General features: G+C 36.4%; 1 protein-coding gene across 5 annotated transcripts in view; it reads left to right on the top strand.

Annotated features, from left to right (window-relative positions):
* Positions 1 to 19,842, top strand: part of LOC127425608 (myocyte-specific enhancer factor 2C-like) — a 99,486-nt gene that overhangs the window by 46,337 nt on the left and 33,307 nt on the right. For all 5 annotated transcript variants that reach the window (XM_051671814.1, XM_051671806.1, XM_051671796.1 and 2 more), the window contains one exon: positions 5,687 to 5,890. In XM_051671814.1, the coding sequence (XP_051527774.1) occupies positions 5,687 to 5,890 (204 nt within the window). The remainder of the gene's footprint in view (positions 1 to 5,686; positions 5,891 to 19,842) is intronic.

The following is a 19,842-nucleotide window of genomic DNA, read 5'->3' as shown; positions in this document are numbered from 1 at the left end:
GGCAAAGTAGGCAACCACACATTCTGTAGGCTTCTGTTACCTTTCGTTTCATCTTTGCCTCATGATGGTGTGATGGCATGGAGATGGAGCTTGATTCAGCCACCCATGACAACAGAGGCGTCTCTCCAATCAACAACAGAAAGGTGTAAAACAGTTTGAGTAAAATTAACAGCAAGAAAATAATGAGGCCCTCTGGGTATCCCATCACCCCTTGCTCTCCTCTCCATGATTCCCACCTTTCTATTGTGATCGTTACCTCTGTGCCTGTCTCCTCACGAAACACGCTGTGTGTGTTTGGGTTTTTTTTCCTCATTTTTTCATCTGTTTCTCTCTCTTCTCTTCCCCATTGTCTTCTGCTTCTTCACCAACATCTTCTCAAAAAAATTGCTTTGCTTCTCCAAATTTCTCCTCTTAGAATTGATCTTCTTAAAATTATTTTGTTCCTCTTATGCTAATTGTTATTTCTTTTCATTATTCAGTGCCGTTCTCATTTACATTTCTCACACAGGTTATGTTTTTTTTTTCTTCTTGTATTTCTGCTGATGACCTTCAAATCATTATCTTTGTTGCAGCTAGTGATGCTCAATCAGGTTTTGAATCTGATGCTTAATGTCACATGACTCTAAAATATATTTTGTGATTGTCATTGTACTGTAAAATGGCATAAACAGTAGTTATATTTTATTAAAAAATACTAAAGCCCTTCTATGTATGTTGATATGGAATAGACAGCAGTACTATTTATTCTTATCTCTAAGGGATCCCACTGTCCAACATTAAAATTTGAAATGTTCAGTGGACTCCAAGAGTGGAAACAGAGAACATTGTTGTGTTCAGCATATTAACATCATTTAAATATCGCTACTGTCAATACAATCCTTACTGTCAGACTACAGTACACCATAAGCATTCCCATTGCATAGAGTGTAAGTGGGTAGATTTAGGGGATTTGGGTCAAATGAATCAGGGTGCAGGGGTAGATGGTGACAAAAGGACATTCATCCTCCCTGTCTCTGTCCTCTAGAGGAACTCCCCAGGGGAAGAAATGCTCTGGATCGGGAAGCAGAAGCGAAGCCATTGTTAAGGGGAAGCTGTCAGGCACTTCCTGTTATGAGAGGAAATGCATACAAATGTGCTTCCTGACCTCCCTCCTCCAACTCCCCCTCACACACACATGCAAATGCACACACATACATTAAAAACTAAGGCTGGAAATCAGGCTATTAGACATTTTTAATTCTTTATTTGGAAGCAGAAAGTGATTTTGAGTCCTGATTAGATTTAGCTCACGGGGCAACACATTAAAGGAATAGTTCACCCAAAAATGAAAATTCTGTCATTATTAACTCACCCTACTCACCCTTAAAATTCACCTTTTGTGTTCCACAGTAGAAAGTCATACGGGTTGAAAACCACATATGGGTGAGTAAAGAATGACATAATTTTTATTTCTGAGTAAACTATTCTAGATTATTTATTTAGGATACAGAGCTTTGAACAGTAGTTTAAACCCACCTCACTGTTACTTGCAGCATAACACATTTATGTCTACATACAGTACATGCCAGTTTATTTGTCACGCATGGCAAGACTGTGTTCACATGATAAGGGCTTGACACTGTGCGGTTAACAGGTTCAGGGTTTGAAGAAACAAAATCAGGATTGTAATGGAAGCATGGTTCTCCGTTTTTGAGGCTCTCACCACATCGAGGAGGTGTTGCAACTGACATTTTCTGCAATTAACACGCTGGCTCACTGAAGGCTCATGAGCTTCACAGATAACAAGGAATAAGATTGTGGAGGCAGGTAGGGAGCAGGAGAAGAAGGAAGAACATCACACTCAAGGCCCTTGTGATCACATTACATCTGCATGTTTTATATGTGGAGAACTTTGGTGGTTTAGGAAAGAAAGAGTGGGTAAAATCATTTGCTAGAACTTCTGTGATTTGGGGTAATAGTGGTCAGAGTATCATCCCGGTAGGCTGGTAGGATATATATATATATATATATATATATATATATATATATATATATATTGTTGAGGATGAGAGTTTAAGAGATTTAATGCCTATTGCAATGAATATGCAACCTATGTGGGGACTAGTTCTTTCAGTTAGTCAAACTCCCACTTAGATTTTGGGAAACGTTTAATGTTACTTGATATTGTAGCGCACTTCTATCGTTATACTGTGGAAGTCTTTGTTTGGAAAATGTTATTAAAGCATTATATTGTTACATTTTTTTGTATTTTTTTGTATTTTTTTATCTAAGATGGAAATAAATGCATTTTGACAGGAGAGTATATTTAGAGTCAAATTTCAGCATTTTTTAAAAATCTGTGATTAATCGCAAATAAACATTTCAATCGACTGACAGCACTAATATATACAGTGTGTGTGTGTGTGTGTGTGTGTGTGTGTGTGTTTAAGGCATTATCTACAATCAAATTTTTCATCAAACCGCACAATGATGACTTTAAGACATTATAGACATTACAGCATTAATTTCTGTTAAAGCATAATTTTATATAAAGCTGCTTTGAAACGATGTGTGTTGTGTAAAGACTTGACTTGACCAATACTGAATTACTATGACTAATATAAATATGTAAGATCCATCGTTAACTCTCTGATGCATGAATGATTAAATCAAAAAGCAAAAAATATATAGTATTTTTGAAAAATCAATTGTATTAATTATTTATTTAATAATTAAATCAATGTTATTAATATTTATAATAAAATATATAAAAAAATTATAAATACAGAAATATATTCAAAATAATAAATAAATAAATACAATTGTTTTACTCCAAAACAAGAATATAATAATTCCCTTTTTTTATTATTATATTTTGAGAGAGTTACACATTTGCTTGTTACAAGAGATGATTCCAGAGATCCAAAGACATTTGTCAGCTGTGTTAAATTTACATTTATGCATTTGGCAGATGCTTTTATCCAAAGCGACTTACAGTGCCCTTATTACAGGGACAATCCCCCTGGAGCAACCTGGAGTTAAGTGCCTTGCTCAAGGACACAATGGTGGTGGCTGTGGGGATTGAACCAACAACCTTCTGCTTACCAGTTCAGTGCTTTAGTCCACTACACCACCACTCTTTATGTTGTCATAATTAATAATAATAAAAATGATTATAATAATAATAATAGACACAATGACACAAAGAGGACAGTCATATAGAATTATTGGTAACGGTCAAAGGCAATCAGCCATGGCTGTTTGGATGTAACATCATAGCCTGAATGGTTTAAAATGACTTTTAAAGATCTATCCACTTTAGTGGACACCATGCATCAGATGGTAAATATGAAATGTTTAAAGTACACAGGGATTTAGAGTACTTAAAAAAAATTAGATAAATTGCAAAGTGAAAGTATATGGTAACATATTGGGAAAGAGACACCCAAAGTCTAACATGAGGAAATGACCATGCAGTTTTACAAAGACACCAGCATGAACGATCTGTAAAGTATCTTTAGTATGTGGTGTTTGTGTGTGACTGTGGGTGTTGGTGTCACTGCCCACAGTTGGTAGCTTGACCACAGGGATTTATTTAAGGTCCTTACAGCTTCATATCTGAGCTTGTGTGATTCTAGTTCCCTTTTTCTGTAAGCTGCCCAGTGCAATTCACTATACATTTATTTCCGATGTGTGAATTAATGATGGTCAATGTTATTTGTTTTTGAGATAAGCCAAAATTCTTAGTCTATTAAGCAAACACACTGTTCAGTTTTCCTCCCTTCTCAACCTGTTGTCATACTAGAGGTCAAACATACCAGATGACAGGCTTTTTGCTTATCCTTTTGACATCTTATCACATTTGCCAAATCTCCAGAACTTCTCAAAACTGCTAAGCCAAAGCATAGAAGCTTTCTCAGGTTGTCAGAAGTCTCACTTTGGCTTAATTTCACATATTTCACAAAAGGAGCTGTACAAAATATAAGTTGTGTTCATTAAGAGCCTATTCAACTTGTGAAAATAATACATAAATAATACATAATGAAAAAAAAAAAGAGAGAGAGAGAGAGAAAGACCTAAGCTAAGACCAGCCTAAGCTGCTTTTCTGTACTTAGCTGGTCTCCCAGTCTGGTCAGGCACGTTTCATGGTAGACCAACTTACTGTCCAGCTGGAGACCAACTTGGAGAGGCTGAGAAACCAGCTAAACCAGTTTAAACCAGTTTTCTTTTTTCCTTATTTAGCAGGGACATCATTACTTTTTTCATAAATAATTGGAAATATGTCAACCTGGAGGTGACATGAAATTAAATACTGAAACTTCAGTTCATCTACTCACTTTTTTAATTAACTTAACTTAAATGTCCTTTCCCTTCATGTTTTATAAGGCTACACTTTGGTCAGTGTCAAACTTTTAAATTTAGACTATACCATTATTTTTAAATTAAAACTCATAATTAGATAAAAATGAAAGTTTTTGAAACAAGAACAGACTCTACCCTTTTATGTAACTAGGACTCAATCTTCATTTTGCATTTAACATAGCAGAGAAGCTAAATTGTTTCACCATGACAACGTCAGAAACAAATTAGCAGCATCAAAGAATGTAATACCTTATGCTAATACATGCTAATTTTCTTCCTAAGCTAATTGCTTTAGTGATTACCATGTACACAATATACAGTATTTTGTAAAATTATGCATTTTAACTATGTAATAAATAATGTATAGATTGCCGGGAACATGTATCAAATTAAAAGGTGCATAGGGACGTTTGGTTACACTCAATAGCCAAAGGTAAAGAGTTTAGTGGTTTGGCCTCAAGGTTCCTCTGTGTTGTTTTTGTCATGAGCTGGTCTGAGCCGCGTGTGTGTGGTTTCTCCGGCACTGCATTAAAGTGCTCAAGAGACATGAAAACTATGAGGTCAGACAGAGATGCTTCTTATTTTTAATGCTGCTAATTTAGATGAGAACATGCACTGAGAAGTCATTAACAGCCTCTCAGACACTCCGTAGCAGTGATGATCTTTGTGTGTTTGTGTATGCATGTGTTTGTATGTCTGTGCGTATCCTAAAAAAATTATAATAATTGCACACAGAAGCACCAGGCAAAGAGAATTAGCCTCCCATAGAGCTTATTTCCTCAAGTAATACAGACTTTTACCCCCCAATTTACTTAACCTTTATTGCGATAGAAAAGCCTAATTATACAGCTGAACTTTTGTATTAGAGGGGGCAGACAAAGTTACTGTTACATTATTATTTTTACATAAAGTTTATTGCAGGGCATGCATGAGATATTTCAAATATCAGCACTATTTTTCTTCTTATGAATATGGGAATAACAACAAAAGTGAATAAAGTATTTTACTTACACTTAAAAAACAGAATCTGTAAAATATCACTGTGTCATCTTGGTTGATTTATGAGAGGAAAGAGTCTTATTACACTATTGTCTATTTTTTCAGATAATTTAAAAGAGCACAAAGGGAAAGAAAGTATCATTGATTTTCCAAAGAACACTGTATTTAGGACAACTCAAGAGTCAGGAATATTTAAAATAATCAACTCCCTGAACCAACACACACTCTCTCACACACAGAGTAATCCATCTCAGTTTTTATGCCACTTGCTATTTCTTTGTGTTACACCGTCATTTCAGGCAATGACCTTTATTTAACTTATTTTTCCTCTTCTATCTTGCTTTAGGTGACGTTTACAAAGAGAAAGTTTGGCCTGATGAAGAAAGCTTATGAGCTGAGCGTGCTGTGTGACTGTGAGATCGCCCTCATCATTTTCAACAGTACCAACAAGCTGTTCCAATATGCCAGCACAGACATGGACAAAGTGTTGCTCAAATACACAGAATACAATGAGCCACATGAGAGCAGGACCAACTCTGACATTGTGGAGGTGAGTTATCAGACAGATAGATCTACATACACTAGCATGACAGTCTTACACTTTTATAAAAGTAAAATGTGATTGATTGTACATTTTAGAATGTAATAAATGATTTTGCCCTTTGACCCAACATTTAAAATGTATTATAATAGCTTTTTGATGTGTTATCTTGGGTCAAATCTACCTATAGATGTATCAATGAGCATACAGAAAGATGTATTGTAATTAATGGTGTTTTATGTGTGATGATGTCACATAATAAGCAAAACAGAACACTTGGGGGCAGATTTACTAAAAATGAATTGCGCTCGCTAAAAGCGGCATTTTTTTGCTTGCGCTAACTGCGCTCATTTAGCGCCCGATTCACTAAAGGAATTATGCAGATCAGGCAACGTTGCAAACGCACCCACAAAATCGCTGCTGAACGCAATTTGCATGCGCAATTCTGATCATGCATTCCGATTCTGAGCGCAATATAGCAGATTATGCCGCAGACCACAGTATTTGACCCACCCTGCCGAGACTGAACAATATCACTTTGATCCAGACACATTAATCATCTCTTAAACATGCAGAACGTGCGCTTGACGACACGTGCATCTGGATATATGCCAGGTTGTAATGCTCTTCAACATCATTTGATGAGTATTTGATTCATTACTACTGAAATGATTGGTTGAAAATGTTTACAAATATCTCTTTTAAATAAAATTCATTTTACCGCCTACTTTCATTTGACGGTTGCACAGAGTTTTGTGAATGAAGCGCAATCTTTAATGAGCCTAATTTACATAGAAAGAAGGCGTGTTTGCACGGAACGGAATGACGATGACTTCATTTAAAATATTAAAGACACAGCGCAATATCAGCACTGATTGCACACACTAAATGTGATTGTGGTTATTGAATAATATGCAGGTATCTGCACTGAAATACCCTGCACAAAAGTGGCGCAACTGTTTAATGAATCTGCCCCTTACTCTGTCTTATCAAAATGAATAAATATGTTGTTTTAATTATTTCCAAATAACAACATGTGAAAATGTTGTCAAATTAATTGTATTTATTGATATACTGTATTAGCATTATTTAAAATTTAATAGGGTATTTCAAGTAAAGAATTTAGGTAAAAAAAAAGTTTTGGAGCCCCTGCCATAGACAACGATTCCATTATCACCCTTTTTTTCATTTCCGGGTTTGAAAGGTGCAAATAAACTATAGCAGTTTTAACCTCTATAGCGTTGAATTGGGGAACACAGCAAATATTATGTTTGCGTTAACATTTGTTTCAACAGCAAAAGAAAAGAAAAAAATCACTATTGCATTCCTTTAACAAAAAAATGGGAAAAATACAGAGAACAGTGGATTATGGCAGTCAAAACAGAATAATGGCAAATTTACCAATATTTCACCAGTATCTGAAACCTCATCGCAGCAGTGTTGACCTTTTTTTTTTTTTTATTATTATTATGCCAGTGTAATATAACATACATAGTATAATATAATTGTATATATGTACATTAAATAAAAAAAATACAAAAATAAAATATAAAAAAGTTAGCTAGATTTACGCTGCTAAATTAGCTGGAAATGTGTCACCAGTACTGTATTTGCAGCACAAATCTTGACCCAACTGTAAAGAAGGAAAGCCTTTGGGGTTTGGATATAAACTCATAGACCATGCAGCATCTCTGTGAAAGTTATTATAAAAACATTACATGACTACATCCATCCTTTGTCATACTGTATGACAAAGCATTTCAGTGTTTCTTTTTTAAAACTACTGATTTGACACCTTTATTCTCTCAATCAGCTTAATAATCCTAAAGAGTCTCAGGCTTTAGAGACAAAACGTCTCTTGGTTTCTGCCTTTAAAGCTATGCTGAGGCCAAGCGATTGTATAGCTGTCATAATCCAAAAGCACATTAAGCACAAAGTGATCTGGTTATGTAATCTGCTTTTCGGAGAGCAAAAATGACACTACATGGGTTGAAAAGGTGGTCCCCAGAGTGATTTTAGGGTTTATTGGTATGCCCATTCATGATCCATGCCAACATTGTAAGAACAGGTCCACATTCATCAACAAAGTTCAAATGAAAATTAAGTTTATGAAGTGAGTTGTTCACAGTCTACTGTAAGTGCAAACCAACAAGTTATTTTTATTTGAAGACACTCATTTGCTTGTAGATCGAGTCATTTTATTCTGAAATATTGTCACAAGTGTCATTCCCGCTCATTCTCTGGTCCAAGTCTTATCTACATTTTAGCTGTGTGTAAAAAAAAAAAAAAAATTATTTGCTTAGTAATGCTTCATCTTGATATTTTATTATATTTACACATTCAGCAAGTTCCATGTGTACATGTCCATATGCATGACATATAACAAAGTTTTTGTGGCAAGCAGTACTCCATCTCCTCTCATGATTTATATTATCAGCAGTTTATTTAGTTTTTTTGCTCTAGGAAATACCATCTCAAATCCAAAGATGGATTTTTGGAAGGTCAGTTATCCATCTGTCATTAGGTGTGCAATATGCCTAATGTGTCTGTCTCTTCTATAAGCCAGACATTGAGTAATAATGATAAAAACTGAGCAGCGCAGCAATATGAAATGTAACATGATTATCATTACAAGTGAACTTGCAAAGTTTATCAAAATGATCGCTTTCCAAATGTTGGTTGTAGATGCAGTACTCTTGAAACACATCACCGATCAAAGCAATAATTTACGATCTATCTGAATCATCATGGTAAATGAAGGAGCGGTGGATATTTGATTCTGCTATTTATAGCCTATCCATATTGATATGAAGCGCCCATAACTGTCACGTAACTGATGGTTTTTTATGGGTATTTAGAGCAAAGGAAGGAGACCCATTTTGTTCATCAACATGCGCACAACGCTGAGGCCAGTTATGGTATGATTAAGACAGTGTATACATGCATAATGGATGAAGTCGAGCTACAATCACACTGTACAATTGCACTGGAAATATTACCGGCTTTTATATCAGTCTCTTTCATTATTTGGAACAAAGATGTAATGAAAGTGAATGCTGACTGAGGCTAACATTCTGCACTGTAAAAAGTATTCACATGCAATTGTTACCTTAAGAAGTCTAGCTCTTAAAAGTAGTTTTAATGGTGTAGCCTAATGTATTGAGGTTGATTCAATGATGTTAAACTATTTTGGACTTGAATCAAATCAGTTTATTCTATTTTTTTGGTTAACATTTTTGTGTGTGTGTTCCTTGGAAGAAAGAAAGTCAAATGGGTTTGTAACAACATAAGGGTGTGCAAATGTGTTATTTTGTTTTATTTTGTTTATTTTTATATTTTCATTTTTGGATGAGGTTTCACTTAACATGATGCACAGGACTTTCACATTGAAAAATTATAATACAGACTGGGTCTCACTTTTTGAAAGAACAACTTCTGAATGCTGCACTCCACTTAAAAAGCAAGTCCTAAACATCACAGCTTGCTCTACCATGTGAGAAAAGAAAGCACACCGGGAGAATCAGTGCACACAAACATCAAAGTGGAATGAGAATAAAAAAGAACATAGCAAACCTTGCTTCCATCATCAGGCAACAGCTTTAGTGTAGCTTTTTTTTTCAATTTGCCAGATTTCACATTAGAGAAATCGATTCAAGGGTGGCTAAAATGCCGCCCCTAACTTGATTAGTCGGCAGTGAAGTGTTGAGCTCCTGCAGGGCCGCGTTTTTCTGCTGCTAGGTTACACCACAGCCAGGGGATGTGGGCGGTGGGAGGTAAAGAGGAACAAAGCAGACTTCCTGTTGTGATGGCAGGATGGGGACGAGGCCTTTGGGTGAGCCAGAGGGTACCAGTGCCATAGTTCAGCTTTGAGCTTATAGAGTCTTTAAGGATTTGAGTGTGTGTAAGTGTGAGAAAGATACACATTAGACATACACGTAGGATATAGACAGTCTCAGCTGTGACTCTACGTACAAATTTAGCATTGTTTAAATGAGCAGAAAACACACAGACACACACATCCGTATAAAACACACAAATACAAATGCAAGCAATCTTTCCTCTCTTTGCTGGAGTGCCTGTGGGGTGCAGTAGGAGGATAAGGAGAGGCAGGGGAGCCGGGCGCAGCGTGTGGGCGTCTTGAAGAGCAGCCTGCTACATTAGCAATAAAGCTCCATGTAATTAGCATGTCTTTGGTTGATAATTAGCGTTGTTGGGAGAGAGGCAGTGAGAGGCTTGCCCAGCCTCTTTAGCTGTTTATGAGAGGCTAGAGGCTTTTCTACCCTACTCCCCTGTCCCTGGTTCTTTCTTTCGATTTACGTCTTCCATTTTTGGCCATTTTTATCTCAGCTTTCCTGAGTCCGAGCATTTAAAAAAAAAAAAACTGTATTCAAAATGGATGCTGATGTGCCTTTCTTCATTTAATGTTGCCATAGTAAAAGATATACAAGCCTGATCTCATGAAAATGACGTGACTGTGGCGAGATTTTGTGGCTTCTTACACGCATTGTGGCAGTTACAAAGTGAAATGTCCACTCAGTGACACTAAAAGTGAGTTTTTTACATTGATGTTTGGGTTTTAAATCAACAAAACCTACCTCCTTAACCTAACCTAAAATGTAACCTAACCAATAGTGTCATAAAAAGTAAATGTGACATGAAAATGCAATTACTAAAAAAAAAACATCATTTTGTGGTGTTTCGAGTTCAGCTCACGTGTCAAATCGCACGCTACTCGGGATTCATGGTTTATAAAATGTAGTTGCTTATGTAATGAAAATGTTAAAATGAATCTCTTTACAAATTATTCGTTTTAGTAAAAGTTTTCTCCTCCCTCATTAAAACATGTTAAGTAAAGTTTAAATGTAATGTTAAAGCGTATGACTCTGTACATAAATAAGTACTGTGTGTAAATATGGTACTATATGGGTTATTTTAGGCCAAGTGTAAATTTCAGCACTCAATGTTATACAATATGTAACAGGGTTTTTTTTTTAACGAACTGAAACTTCCTGTGGCTAAACTTGGTATACATACATTTCCAGGAGGTACACGTTCGACTTGACTGCACAACCTAGCACAGAAACAAATTGTGTGGAGCAGTGCATGCTTATTCATTACGCGCGATGCATGTCCTGGGCATAATAAACATGGGAGTTATTGTATGGAGAACGAAGACTTCACGCACAAGCGGTGAGCCAGGTGTGGGAGACATACTCATCGCATTTCCTGAAAACACCATGATTAATTGTGATAAATAACAGAAAACTGTGTGATAAATCAGATAAAACTATTTAATCAATTAACAGCCCTACCTATTAGTAAAAACTAAAGGTTTGCATATGTTGTTGAATATTTTTGGGAATAAGAGCAAAAACTGAGATAGATTAACATGAGGATGACAAAGTGGAAGCACATTGTGGCTGCCTGGTAAACTCTTGTCAACACTTACATATCATATGGATAAGGAGTGTGAATGGGACACAAACACTTGAGAGTTTTCCAAACCCATCCCATCATAGATTAAATTTATCTGAACATCCACCTTTTAATCTTTTCTCTTCTCACACCACCACAACTTCTGAATGAAAGTGCGATAGTACAGTAGCTGTAGGCGCAGGGAGACAAACTAAGAGAGAACGACAGGGAGGGAGGCTGGTGATTATTTCCAAAGGTCACACTGTTAATGACTACCTGCTTGGTTAATGAGATTCCACAAAGCTCCCTCACGATGTTTCACCCTCATATGTGTTGCCTTGTACTGAGATGTGTGAGAAGGGTTGCAGGCGTCAGCCTTCCCTCAACTTGCATGTGTCTAAAGTAGAGGGAGAGAGAGAAAAAAAAATGAAGGTCAACTCAGGTTCATTAAACATCTTGGAGAATGCTTAATGTGGATGAGGTACACTAATTAACAGAATTTCATTTTAATTTCTCTTCCAAGTAGCAGAAAAGAGTGAATTAAAAGCTTTGCACATTAGCAGGCTGCTTCAGTAAAATATTCCCTCAGTTGTCTTCTGAAAAAACGTACTTTATTAGAGTATGAGTAATCAGAGATCAGAGAGAACATTAGCCTAAAGCAATTTTCTTTCAGAGCTGGTTCTCAGTGGCCATTTATTTAACTTACAAAGGCTCACTATGACACATCACACTGACATAACTGTGTCCACTTACAAAAAAGCACAGATCAGATAGAGAGAAATATTTGTGTATACCACCATAATCCACGCTTTTAATGCTCACGCGAAGAGTCAATAATTTATGGTAACTAGCCGAGTGATGTATGAGCCCATCATTCAAGCTGGATGTTTTTGCCAGATTTTGGGATTAAACTCTGAAGAGGCTTTGTCTAGTTAAGCAAATAAACCTTGAGACATAGGCAAGTCAACAGTGCAGGGATTGTGGATAACAATGCGTATATCGCCGACAGGATGCTAAAAGAGTACTGAAGTCTTTTATGAAAAGATTCCCTTGATTGCCATAATGCTATAAATATACTATAATTCAAACAAAAACACAATATTCAGAGATACAGTAAAAATCAAGATTATTCTGGTAACACTCGCTATGAAGCCTGTATATATAATGCATGATAAAGGCATAGCTTGTGCATTGCAGCTAATTCATAATGCCTTAAACCGTAATACACTTAATCAAATAATTATAAGCACAGTTATAATACATAACCATGTATTATATATGATAAAAAAAATAATAATAATAATATTAAACATATAATACAATTAAGACACTATAACGAAGACACAATATCCAGTCAGAGGTTACTCTGGTAATCACTTTTTATATAATGTATTATGAAGGTGTAATTAATGTGTTATAATGCACTCATAGCATGTCAAGCTACAAATTATGTGTTATATCATGCATTATACTGCAGTATACTATTTAAAGCTGCAACCACATATAATTAAATATTATAATGTTTTATAACTCTAATTATAATTATTTATGAAAAGATGTAATGGATTGCAATGATTATATTAAGGAGTAATGAATACATTAGGCATTAAAAAACATACAGTACAATATATACAGGCTTTATAGGAAATGGTATCTTTATATTTGTATTTATATTTTGCTGTACAAATATTATAGGTTGATTGTCTTCTTGTACCGTGTGATTATAAAAGTCTTCACAGCACAAACAAGCCAGACAATTTCTACAGATCCTTGACATGTTAAAAATTACTGTAAAATTTGGTTTGTATGCGCTCTCCTAAGCCTTCGTAGCAGATCACATCACTCAGTCGGTGGAGAGCACCACCCCTAGATCCAGTTTAGATCATGTTGACCCCACAGCCTTGCAACAACTTGTTCAACTTTCGCCTCATGGCTGCTGGATGTCAATGAGGAAAAAAACAAGAACATTTGTTCTGCCTCTCTCTCTCTCTCTCTCTCTCTCTCTCTCTCTTTCTCTCTCTCTCTATTTCTCTCTGTCTAAATCTCTTGTGTTTTCTCTACACTTCCCTCTGATTGGAAACAGCTGCAAATCGTCTACAGCAACACATTAAAAATGAGTGCATTTCAGATGTGTCCAAATAAGGAGCCCCCTCCCTCTCCCCCTTCCTCCCTCAGTTTGTGTGTGTGTGTGTGGTGTGGGTCTGTGTGTGTTGGGTTTTTTTTAGTATCCTTCCCCTAATAAATGTCTGAAAAAAATGGTAGTGGTCTAAAAATAGTGTGCTGTGTTCCTAAATTTAGCACTTGGCTTATTGCGCTGGCGAAGCAAATGGAGAAGAATAGGCGTGGAGTGGCAGGGTGAGTAAGCGAGACTCTATTTATTCAACAGCTTGTGAAGAGGCCTCCGATGAACTGCTGCCCATGGATTGCGGTCCACCCCCTCCACCGCCAGACCTGGGGGTGCCACTAAACATTTGATCCCAGAGATAAAAGCTGTTATTATTTATATATTTTTAATGACTCTATAAAATGATTTTTTCCCCTTGCTCTGGCTGAAAAGTCAAAGGCTAGTTTGACGAAACTACTAAAAGAAAATAAAGAGAAACCTTGGATGACATTTCCAATGCTTCCATGTTACAGAAGTAAAAGTTAATATAATAGGGGCTCTCCACTAAGTAATCTAAATACATAACTTTCAATAAGTTCAAGACAGAAGTGGGGTTAAGCCACCAAATATGCATTAGTGATCATTAGAATATAGCCACAGCATAACAACTAAGCAAGATTGTATTGTTAGTAAAAGTGTAACTTTACAATAGGTTTCTATACATTAACATTAGTTAATGAACAATTTTTATCTGTGTATACAGGGTTACCAAGTTTTCTGATTCAACAAATTTGTTAAACTGCTCGTCTTCTTATTAAAACTTTTATTATTGTGCTTATAGATAAAGAATCAAAGTTAATCTCTAGCTTGTCCATATAATCTGTCTAATCAGGATATGAAAGGCATAGACTGATCTTAAATCAGCATAACCCCAGAATTTAATATAAAAGAAGCAAGGCTGTCCTCTTTGGTTGTCCCTCATACTGTCAGTGGAAAAAGAGCGATCTATTTCTGTATGTGGGTGTAGATAGCAGTGTCCCCTCCCACAGGGCCTGAAGGGTGTGGAAACACAAGGTCATGCCAGAGAGGTCAGGTGCCTGCGCATTGTTCCTCAAAACCCTCTGCCCCTTCCTGTAATGCAGCTGCTTGATAAGAACCCCTATAGACAAAGGCTGATAACTGATGTGTGTGTATGTATTGCATGTGTGTTCGCATCCTAACTCATCGTGTCCAAAAAAAGAATCAAAGCCCTTTCTCCATATGAGAATATTAGTGTGTGCATTTTAGGTGTCCTTCTGTCCATCTAGAAGTAAAAAAGACATAAAGACATAACCAACGTGTTTCAAATGGAAAGATGGCCATGGTATAAGTACCCCTTTGTTTAGCTTGACTGAGTGCCATTGTGTGCATGTATGGGATGGTCCATTAGGTCAAATGAATGACTTAACTGTCTTTCTTACTAATACAGCCATGGAGAGAGAATATGAGATGACACGCTTTCTGCTAATGTACAGATTGAATCAACTGACAGCTTATTGAAAACATGGCAAAAAATGTTCTACAGCTTTTTAGTTTGTTTAAAAGGTAGTTTTTGTGAACCATCAACATTAGACACTAATAAAAAGATCAAAAGATACCCTTTTTGCGCATTTACTTCAGTCACTGAGAGGCCACTGGGCTTAAAAGGGCATTAATAACTACTTGAACTAGTAAACTATTCATTTTTTTCTGAATGTTAACTGCGCTGAAGAATTATAGTTATAAATGTTTTTTGTTTTTTTTCAGAATCTATTTTATTATTATTATTATCATTATTATTATTATTATTATTATTATTATTATTATTTTCCACTTTATGCCTTTGTTTTGAGAATAGCTTGAATTTTAGAAAAATGACAATGTATTTCTACATTTAGTATTTTTATTTAGGATTTACATTTTCTCTTAGTTCATCCATTCCGAGCTACAGACTGCAGTAGTTAGATGCTTAACATATGATATTACTTATCCATTACCTAACCATTATTTATATTAACCATGGGATTGGGGACCTATATTTTGTCTCTTAGATGTTTGATCATAGTGCAAGAAAATTACAGTAAAGTAGACTTGGTTTTAGGAGTGAAGAAGTGCTCAATTCCAAAAGCCTAAAAGGCCTGATGGGACAGTTTAAATAAGGATAGTCTTCTGTGATACTCCACCTCACACTAACATAATGCTGTACACATACAGAGAGTCAGTTACATATGGAGCCCATGTCCCTTGTCATCTGCATCAGTGTGTCACTACTGTACACGACTGTAGCGTGTTCAAACCATGCTTAATGAAATGGTGGCTTCCCTGCATTCACTCTAGTCATCTGCTTCCAATAAGGTCAAAACAGGCTAGCTCTCTCCCTGAAGTTCTGCACTCGTGTTCAATAGAAGCGAGAGACTCTGTGGTCCGAAGTATTGAAAAAGGCACAGACTTTTCAACAATTCTTGTTCCAATTTCGATTTCACATAACGATTTAGATTCTGTAACAATTCCATTAATTATTCTTTTAGTAAATATGTGGATGAAAGAATGGACCTTGTTTGGAAAGCAATTTTTGTTGTTTTCACTCCACAGCTTAACCCAATCACATGACAAGTCTTTATAATTAGTACAAGATGGTGAAATTGTAAGAAACTGAATGAGTGGACTTGTACAAAAACATTTAACGTTTACTCTCATAGAGAAAAATAGATAAACCAGCGAACAATGTTATAAGTGACTATTATAAACAACAATTTTTCTAAAGTTTAAGCCCTAACCCAAACCTTAACCTAACCTAAAGTCTAACCCCTTACACAATCCCTAAAGCTAAACCATGATTTTTCACTGTTGTGTACCTAAGAAAGAGAAACATCAAAGTTTGGAATGAGGCGAAACATACTGCAGGTTATTGACCTTGTATTTCATAAATACAATTGGAATAAGTAACCAAATTTGTTCACTGTTTCCTTTCTTAAAAATAAAGTGTTGGATAGGAAGCTAGCTAATTTTGATCCCTGTACTGTACTGTTTTCCATTTTTGTTTATTGATTGATTGGTGTTTATGGGCATAAAAAGGTTTAAAGGTGTCTTTCCACTTCAAAGAAAGTGGAAAAAAGCATGAAATGGTACAAACATTTTAATTGTGGGAAACAACAAATAGAACGTTTTGTTGATTCTCGTGCACATCCAACAGAAAATAAGAAATTTTTTGTCATGTGTATCGCATGTTTTATATCATGTTCCATTCGCAATTGTGGAGGAATGCTGATGTTTCCGTTCACGGAAACAAAAATCATAAAATTCTTTCAGTTACGCCATTTTTTTTTAAAAATGGTTCTCGATTCCCAACCCTACTGAATGAACATGTCTGTCACCAAGACTTTGTTGAAGCAGAGAGTGTGTACAACTGTGTGTAATAATTAACCCACTTAAAGAACACATGAGCACCCGAACATCAAACACACACTTGCAGTGCACACATGGTGAAGGCGTGGCTGCTGAGGCACATGATGTCATCTTTGTAGGCATAATGGGACCACCTCTGAGTTTGTGGCTTCATAGTGGATTTGTGTGAGAGAGTAATAAGTGGAAAAAAACACTAGTACATGTGCTGAGCAAGGAAAGTTAGTGAACGGCCAAAATAGAGTCTTGAGTGAAATTGTCTTTTTTTGTGAACCACTAACGTGAACTAATGAAATCAAATGTAAATGTTTTTATTGTACCTCAGAGTACCTCAAGAGTGCGAAGTTCAGTCAATTACAGCATTGCAAATATCAGCGCATGCACTTTTGATTAATTTAAAAGTTAATTAATTAATTTAGTCAAATGCCCTGTCCAATTAAAGAAGGTGCTGGATTTTGTATTTGTTGTCAGGCTTGTGGATATCATATAAATAAATATTGTCTGTTCTATCTTCTGGTCTTGATAAGCAGAACATTGAATGTGGACTTCTCTCCAGACTTCCCTGCCAGCTCCATCCCAAAGTTGGATGCTGGAGAAAACCTCTTGAAAATAACCCCTAAACACTGACAGTCTGTCTATGTCAGTGTCCCTCTCGGGTCTGGCCTGGTATCACTAGACACTGGTTAGATCAGTCTTAAGGACAGCAGGGAATCTTCTTTGGCTACTCGAGCTAGAGTTTCTCTGACAGGATTAAAGCTGAATTTGCAAGACCATAGTTGATATCAGTCCATTATTTAGACTTTAGCCCAGAGAGGAGGTCTGACAGAATGAGCCAGAAGAGACGTTAAGTGTGAAGGAGTCTAGTTAGGAGCGTACCATTGAAGGAGACATTCTTTTACTTTCTATCGGTCACCCTTCCTTAGCTCCCCTGCATCTCTTCCATCTTCTTAACCACTCCAACTTCCCAACCTCTTTCCCTCTCAGCTCTCCATTGACTTTCTCAGTGCATTTTATCTTTTTATCAACTGCCCCTCTCCACCAACCCCCGCCTGGCCATTTTCCACTTTGCTTGATTGATTACTCCTCATCGATAATGTTTTGGATGGAAGAATACACAGCTTTCATCTGCCGAAGCTATTAAGACGTCAGAATGTTCTCGCTGCTCGGTCCAAGTACAAAGTGTTGTCTACTCTATCTTATTTTTAGACTAGAAAACTGGAAACTTGGAAAGTCGCAGACTATGTTTCTTGGGAAATCAATTGAATTGGCTGTGTGTTTTTTACCTTTAGAAATAAAGAGCATAAGAAAGATGAAAAGCATCATAAAGAGGTAAATCAATTTTGGTGATCCTTTTATGGCTGTCTTCTGGATTCACTCTTTGTGATTGGCTAACTATACCCCCCACAGAAGAGTATGTGTGTGTGTGTCGTAATTTGGTTACGAGCTAATTTTTTTAAGTTACAAACTGGTAATTGCAAGGGTATTATGCTACAAATGTGGTTTATGAAGACATTTCTAGTGTCCCCATAATTCAAATCGCTTAAAAAACATACTAAATGATTTTTTTTTTTTTTTTTTTTTTTTTTTAATGTAAAAATGCAGAAAGTTTTTGTGAGGGTTAGGTTTAGGGGTAGGATTAGGGGATATAATCTATAGTTCGTACAGTATAAAAATCATTATGTCTATGGAGAGTCCTCATTAGGATAGCCGCACCAACATGTGTGTGTGTGTGTGTGTGTGTGTGTGTGTGTGTATGTGTGTGTGTGTGTGTGGGTGTGTGATAGAGGGCTGGTGACAGATGCAGACACTCTGATAGGTGCACATGTGTGGAATGACTGGCATAGCGGCCGACCTTCAGGGGGTTCACAGCGGCAGCAAGCTGAGTCTAAAACTGCCGATCCCTGCTTGAGCGCTCACTCAGCCAGCATGACCTCCCATCACCACGCTTGTCTGCCTCTTCACACTCCACTGCCTCAGATCTACGCCAATCCTGCTATACCATAATCTTACCCCCCTCCGTTACCAAGGCATTATCTGAGTTCTGCTAGTTAGGGGGCAACCTATTATTTGAGGGAAAAAATGATTTGAAGTGACCAAGTTTGTTGAACTACCACCCAAGACACAGAGAGTCTGAAGCAACACATTTGCTCTGTTCCAAAACCTATTGAGCTGCCTATGGAGGCTGCATTTTAAAGAAATAGTTCTTCCTAAAATGAAAATTCTGTCATCATTTACTCATCCCTATGTTTTCCAAACCCATATGGCTTTCTTTCTTATGTGGAACTCAAAGGATGTTAGGCAGAATGTTACAACTCGTAATTATTTGCATGAGATGGCAAAATTGTAAGATATCATATGACTTGGCTCGTACAAAAAGGTACGACTTAGATCAACCTCATTTCATTCCAAACCCTGAACTTTTCTTGTGTTTCCTTGGTACACAAAAGTTGTTGTTTTGCTATTTTTAAAGTTGTTGTTTTGCTATTCAAATACAACCCCAATTCCAAAAAAGTTGGGACGCATTGTAAAATGTAAATAAAAACAGTATGCAATGATTTGCACATCTCATAAACCCATATGTTATTCACAATAGAACATAGAACACATATCAAATATTTAAACTGAGGAAATGTACCATTTTATGAAAAAAATAAGGTAATTTTGAATTTGATGGCCACAACACGTCTCAAAAATTTGGGATGGGGGCAACAAAAGGCTGGAAAAGTAAGTGTTACTAAAAAGAAACAGCTGAAGGAACATTTTGCAAGTAAATAGGTAAATTGGCAACAGGTCAGTAACATGATTGGGTATAAAAAGAGTATCTTAGTGAGGCAGAGCCTCTCAGAAGTAAAGAGGTTCACCAAAAATTTCAGAATATGTTCCTCAACGTAAAATTGTGAAGACTTTGAATATCTCATCATAATATCATCAAAAGATTCCGAGAATCTGGAGAAATCTCTGTGCGCAAGGGACAAGGGCGAAAATCAATATTGGGTGCCCACTGCATTAAAAACAGGCATGA

Source organism: Myxocyprinus asiaticus, chromosome 3 (assembly GCF_019703515.2).
Source record: "Myxocyprinus asiaticus isolate MX2 ecotype Aquarium Trade chromosome 3, UBuf_Myxa_2, whole genome shotgun sequence".
Lineage (NCBI taxonomy): Eukaryota > Metazoa > Chordata > Actinopteri > Cypriniformes > Catostomidae > Myxocyprinus > Myxocyprinus asiaticus.
The sequence above is the reverse complement of the archived record's forward strand: the minus strand, read 5'-3'. Positions and strand labels throughout refer to the sequence as shown.